The sequence below is a fragment of the Daktulosphaira vitifoliae genome, unplaced genomic scaffold, assembly GCF_025091365.1.
Source record: "Daktulosphaira vitifoliae isolate Bord-2020 unplaced genomic scaffold, ASM2509136v1 Scaffold_2, whole genome shotgun sequence".
Lineage (NCBI taxonomy): Eukaryota > Metazoa > Arthropoda > Insecta > Hemiptera > Phylloxeridae > Daktulosphaira > Daktulosphaira vitifoliae.
The window spans coordinates 11,194,397-11,201,516 of NW_026099573.1; the positions used below are offsets into that span (position 1 = coordinate 11,194,397).

The window sequence follows — 7,120 nt, forward strand, 5'->3', positions numbered from 1 at the left end:
TACACCAATTTTTTAATATTAAACACTATCTAAAATTTTCATCGAAGCGCTTTTTTTAATAGTGATTTTAATCACTGTCAGATATCATCTATACTCGTCCCAACTATGCCACGTTCTTACTGTGCCGCGACCACACTGTGCATACTAGTTTATAGTATTTCAAACCTTTTGGTAGCATTTTACTGTATAAATCATTTCTTAAAATATTATTATGAGTTTCACTTGATTTTAACATTGAATTTTTACAATTACAATCAATTTTTATATTACACTCGATTGATGAGATTTTTTTGAAATTAAATTTATATAACTTTTTATATCTATCTGTCCATTGCCATCTGTAATACTCAATGACCGACTGAAAAATTCTTCCATTGTTTCTAAATCTTCAGGCACCATAAGAGCGTCGTCATCTTCTTCATACATAACTGATTTCAATACATTGTTCGTATAATCCAACAATATACTAGGTATAATATACTAGGTACTAGGTTCATTTTCTTTTGATGGTTTTCTTAATTTATTGACAGATGAATTATCTTTTTTTATAATAATTAAGTAGGTCCCTTTTACATTACTTGGCCATCTCTTTTCAGATACATTTTTATCATTACAACATACCCATTTGAACTTTTATTTTAAATCATCTACCTCTTTATTTGTGGCCCACAGATGCATAACGCCCGGTTGAAAACTAATATCTAACGGTTTTGTAAGATTCATAAAAATTAATTACTTTACAAATTTGATTTATCTAATCGTTGAATTCAACATTTAATCAAGTTATGATTTATTGACCCAAAATAATTCAAGAGGCCCAAATTTGTATCGGCTCAGACGGGTTTCGTCCCATCGTCGCCCTAGCTAATCCGCCCCTGGTTATAGATATTTACCCAGAATACAAACTTAATAAAAAATAGATTTATATATGTATTATATATATTAGATATTAACTTTAGTATAATTTAATAAAATCATTTTTTAGATATGTAATTTAAATTTTCGTTGTGACAAATTTCGATTTTAATAATCGCTACGACGATAACAAACAATGACTCGTCGTGTTCATTATAATAGCATTTACAATTGTTATCGGTAGAAATAATATTTATATTCTATAGAAAAACTTCAAAGTTAAAAGTAATAGAACAAAATAATAAAATTTAATGGTTATTTATTTTATTTATATCATATTTCCAACCACAATACATTTTAGTCACAAAGCTCTTTGAGAATAATGAAAAAACAATTGTACTCGTTTTTTTTTAATTCCCTCTTACAGATAGCTATAAAAAATTTTTGTCATTAAAATTGTACTTATTATCACTTATTATTATTATTATTAATATTAACCATATTAAATATGGTTTAATATATCATTGTATTGCTTATACATAAATATATTGAATGGAGAAAAATTTTATTAAATCTTTTGCTTATTACCTATCTACAAAGTACGTGGACACAATTCTAAGTGCTATGATATTGATATTAAAGTAAACAAATTTCATTGTATTTGAATTACTTTTTCTCGAAATCGCTTTTTTTTCTTTAATAAAAAATGTATTGGTTTATTGTTGGCTACTAAATTTGTCCTATAAGATAACAAGTTATTAATCCTTTAAGATCAATACTTTAAGCGAAATGCGGGTTAAGTTATTTTTATTATCACACATTTCTCTGCCGCGTTACACTTTCGTCGTTATGCATAACTCCTGAACAACTGATTCAAAGGTTGCTATCGACCAGTTATTTTTTTAATTAGACCATATTCTAACGTTAAGAATAGTTAAATATATATATTGCCACTAATACAAATTAATTGGTACTCTTGAAAGGGACTAGTTTAAAAAATATTTAGTAATTTATGTATTGAAAAATAAACAATACTAAACAAAAAAAAATTATTAAAATTATTATTATTTTACGTGAAATTTAGTTTGTTCTTATGTTTTAATTGTGAAACAATTTTATATTTGTGTTATGAGTCAGTTTTCGATCACACATTTATGTATGTCTTTGAATAAAGATGTTGACTAATAGTTATTAGTTTTTTGGCCACACTTTGAAAATATAAAAAATTAGCTAAAACAAAACCTTTTAATTTAAGCTTTTGGCCAATTTTTTTTTTTTGTCTAAAATACAGAGGGCGGATGATAGCTCAAAAAGCAATAAATATATTTATACAGTTTTTTTTAGATGCCAGTGTTTTCAATGACGAAGAGTTAAATCGAAAAAAAAACTGCGAATCACATTATTAACATAAAAATGATTGGTACGAACATATTCGTTTTGAAATGTCTTTAAATTTAAAGGTTTTTGGAAAATTTTTAAAAATTGTCTACATATAATGTTGACATTTTTTTAATGTGACAAATGATTTCACATCGTTTATAAAAATTTGAGGGTTTTCCCATTTTTGAAAGTAATGTTTTCAATTAGATGTAATTCGGACTCATTTAAAGCCTAGTTGAGAAAAATCTGTCCATAAAATCTTTTTTTTATTTATCAACTTCTAATTACTAAAACCAAAGATATATACAGAAATTTTTAGCTAAAAGGATATTGAAGCTTTGTCTGGCTCCATTATGTGTGCGTCATTAGTAGTAGTTTAGTGTAAGAAGTGATAGACACAATATTAAATAAAAGCACATCATGATAAATTTAACACATTTTCAGCTTAATATCTATTTATTTTAATAAATTAAAATATATAAATAAGTGATTAATGTGAAAAAGTCTTTATTTTGCAATTTTAATATTTTATAAATATAATTTAAAAAACTAAAAAAACACGCTTTTAAAGCACATCGAACTAAAAAGTTAAAAATAATTTTTAAAATAATTATGAACAAAAAATACTTGTATTATTGTGATAAAAGCGTCGGGCGCTCAATATACGAAAAATATGACACAAAGCATCCACGCTTTTATCACAATAAAACTAGTATTTTTTGTTCATAATTATTTTAAAAATTATTTTTAACTTTTTAGTTCGATGTGCTTTAAAAGCGTGTTTTTTTAGTTTTTTAAACTATATTTATTTTTTACTTTTTAGTTTCATGTTATGATAGTAGTTACTATCAATATCATGGTTGTTACGGGTAACGGGAAATCAGGGTTCGATTCCGGGGAGGGAGTCTGAGAAACGGCTACCACATCCAAGGAAAGCAGCAGGCGCGCAAATTACCCACTCCCGGAACATGGAGGTAGTGACGAAAAATGACAATACGGAAAACATCCCTCGAAATCGGAATGAAGACTTTATACCTCTTAATTAGAATAATATATATTTTTAATAGTAATTAGAATATATATATATATAAATAATGCGACTTAACTACGTAAAAGTATCATGCACTAGGTATAGCTGTGTTTTGTGGGCGGGCGTGTCGAACTAACGTTATACCTGAGGTATAAACGGCAGTAGGAATATATACGTAAGCCGTATATATAATACTATCCGCGTATGGTACGCGGATAGTATTGGTCAGTCAAAATAAAAATTTGTTTATATATATATAATATTGATGACAAGCACACGGGTACNTATATTGATGACAAGCACACGGGTAAGATAACCAAAAATAAATTTATACAGAGGAATAGTGTTGCCGTCGTTTGATGAGCGAGGCGTGGGGTGGGGTGAATGCGTTATGACAGTTTAGTCTAGACGACGGAATATGCGATAACGCATGGCGTTTGGAGAGTTACATACATACATACATACATACATACAAGTGAAACTAATATAAGCGTGTTAAATAAAAGCAAAGAATCCGAGACATTTTTTAAATTACTTTTAAATTTATAGATTTTTCAAAAAGAATATAGGGATTATAAATTTGCATTAAGTTTCAATGCGACGAAAAGTGTTCAACAAGTTTGGAATTACCTAATTTTAACACGCTTATATTAGTTTCACCTGTATGTATGTATGTATGTTTGTAACACTCCAAACGCCACGCGTTATCGCATATTCCGTCGTCTAGACTAGACTGTCATAACGCATTCACCCCACCCCACGCCTCGCTCATCACACGACGGCAACACTATTCCTCTGTATAAATTTATTTTTGGTTATCGTACCCGTACACACGTGCGTGTCATCAATATTATATATATACAAACAAATTTTTATTTTGACTGACCATTATCATCCGCGTGCCATACGGCTTACGTATACAGAGTGTTCAGTAAGTCAGGAAACGGGTTTCTATTGTTCTCATTGTTTGTAACAATGAGAACAATAGAAACTCGTTTCCTGACTTACTGAACACTCTGTATATTCCTACCGCCGTTTATACCTCAGGTATAACGTTAATCCGACCCGCCTGCCCACAAAACACGGCTATACTTAATGCATGATACGTTTACGTACTTAAGTCGCTTTACATGTATATACAGGGTGTTCAGTAAGTCAGGAAACGGGTTTCTATTGTTCTCATTGTCTGTATGTTATGTTTATGTTAAGTGTCTTAACATATTTTTTCTTTGGGTGAAATTTTGATGACATAGATCACATTTCACTGGTTTTGTGTTAACTATATTATTATTATTAGCTTTATCATAAACTTTATGTTTCTCCTTTACATGCCTTTTTAAAATGTGGCAGTATTTAAATGTTGAGTTACATTCAATACATTTAAAAACCTTAAATTTAAGACAAATTTATTAAAATTAAGTGATACACTAATATTGAATTAGATTAAAAGTTCAATTGAAAATTACAGAATACAATTTCAATAATATATTCAAACCATTATATGTATAAAACTAGTTACACATTTCCTCAGATTGGAGAAATGGAGCTTATAATTTAAGTTAGAATTAATAAATTGTTAAGCAATTTATTACTTACATCTTAAGATGTTTCAGATGACATTAAATTAATTTTAATTAAAATTATATTATTATTACTATTGTTATATTATGTTATTTATACAATAGTCTCAAATCTATAAATATAACAGTATTAAATATATATATAAATATAATGTTGATATCAGAATATGTTGGTAATATGGTGATAACTAGTCAGATTGTAAGTCAGATGATAATAGTAGATAGAGGCGGTAGGGAGGTTGAAAGAGCCGTGACATGTTTTAAAATTTCGCGCCCGGTACGATTGATATGTTGTTGGGCGCAGATGTCTTGTTGCGTCAATACTGGACAACAGAAGAACCGTCAGCACCGCTACTTCCTACAACAGAGGATGAATTCTGTGATCACTGGTTTACACATACTATCACACGTGATGTATCGGTTGTTTTTGTGTGGCGCTACCGTTCAAAGATGAGATTATTACGATTGTAATAAAAATACCGCTGACATGAGCGCGCCTTCGCTTAACCACGTGCTCGGTGAATCTCTTAATTTTGCCCTCAAAAGATGATATAATCTCGAACAGTTATGAATACAATTTTACACTAAATTTTTTGTCTGTAATCAAATCTTAGTAAAATTTTTATGAAATCAAACAATTTATAATAATAATAATACAATATATTTTCTTTTTATATAAATATGTATTCCAACATTTTATTTGAAAATTGGGTAAAATTATAATGTAACTAACAAATGAATAACTTAATGACTAGCTTCAACTTTTTTTTGTTTTTCTGACCATTCTTCTTGACGCTCGTCAAATACATAATCAATTTCTTGATGAGGCCAGAATGATGGCTTGTTTTCAAGATCTAATGTCAAATCAGGCTCAATATAAGCAGCATCTTCATAAGTCATTTGGGAATATGGCAACAAATTTTTAATTTCCTCGATTCTTAATTCTGCTTCTTTAATATTAGAGGCAGCTACCTTTTTAAATACTTCTATTTCCTGCATCTGTAATTTTCATAAGAGAATAATTAGACAATGACATTATATGAGTAAATAGTAAAATTTAAAAGCACAAAAATAAAACCTTTAAATCTTAAGGATTAATTATTATTAAAAATACAATAAAAAAAAAACCAATTCTTATTAAGGTTTTTTTATATTTCTCTTAATTATCTGGTACAAAATGATCTAGTCTATTTTTCTTTATCGATTTGCTGAGTAATAATAGAAAATTAATCTTACTTTGGAATTTTCATACATATAGAGGATATAGAGCAATATTTCCTAATTTTTCTATTCCTAGTTTTTGGCAATAAAACATTAAGAATTCAACAATAAAAAAAATCAATCCTAACATTTATGTGGAGTATGGTAATAATGATACATTCATCGAAAATAAGTCTTAGTTAAAAAGTAAAATTTGATTATTATTCCAAGTTCATACAACACTTTACTTTATTCACATTGCAAAATTTAAATCTGAATGCAATATTATTAAAGACAGTTTTCTAAAGAGTAATAAAAATATATATGAATAAATAAAGAGAATATGTACAGTTTTTATTTCAGAGCTATCAATAAATGCTGAATATTTATCTTCAGGATATGGAATTTTAACGGCATTGTATTGCTTTTCAAAATTTTCAACTAAACCAGCGATAGGAATAGCATTCATGTATTTGTCCCAATCAATTTTAGGTGCTTCTGGGGATAATGCAAACATTCTGTAAATTATTTCATTCAATATTTAAAATATATATTAGTAATATAAATTTATATAATTTTTTTTTACTCATTTATTACATTATATTAATCTATAAAATTTTAATTTAAGAAATATTTAGCGATAAACATTTAATTCGGTCAAAAATGATCTTTGAATGATCTTTACATACTTTCGGAGGTACCCATCAGATTTAGCTTTAAAAGCTAAATAAGCAGATTTTTGAGCTTCNTAGCTTTAAAAGCCAAATAAGCAGCTTTTTTAGCTTCAGGAACACGTTCACTAATAGCAATCCAATTAACAGACGACTGAGCAATTCTTCTAGCCATTTTAATTTGTATAATAAATTTATAACAAAAGCACACTTTGTTTGAATTTATTCAATTTACAAATGCATTCAGATTCTTACAAAAATTAATGTTATCACGCAGCTGTAGGGATGGCAACGATATATCGATATACTGTTTCGATATATCGATTTTTTGTATCGATTAAAGATTTTCGATATTTATATTTAAATTTGTATTTTTTGTTAGTTTGTCTAGATAATAAAAAACG

At 27.9% G+C, this 7,120-nt stretch overlaps 1 protein-coding gene across 1 annotated transcript; it reads right to left on the reverse strand.

Annotated features, from left to right (window-relative positions):
• Positions 1 to 5,575: 5,575 nt before the first annotated feature.
• Positions 5,576 to 6,891, reverse strand: LOC126897512 (ATP synthase subunit d, mitochondrial-like). The gene is made up of 4 exons (XM_050671188.1): positions 6,806 to 6,891; positions 6,735 to 6,770; positions 6,395 to 6,563; positions 5,576 to 5,844 (listed from the first exon to the last, which is right to left on the reverse strand). Exons 1-4 carry the CDS (start codon positions 6,889 to 6,891, stop codon positions 5,590 to 5,592), a joined length of 546 nt encoding a protein of 181 aa, XP_050527145.1. The 3' UTR covers positions 5,576 to 5,589.
• Between the last annotated feature and the right edge of the window lie 229 nt (positions 6,892 to 7,120).

Coding starts and splice junctions, on each gene's coding strand:
- LOC126897512 (XM_050671188.1), bottom strand. CDS start 6,891: ATGGCTAGAAGAATTGCTCAGTCGTCTGTTAATTGGATTGCTATTAGT. Junction 6,564..6,734: donor TCTGATGGGTACCTCCGAAA/GTATGTAAAGAT, acceptor AATAATTTACAG/AATGTTTGCATTATCCCCAG. Junction 5,845..6,394: donor ATAGCTCTGAAATAAAAACT/GTACATATTCTC, acceptor TGAAAATTACAG/ATGCAGGAAATAGAAGTATT.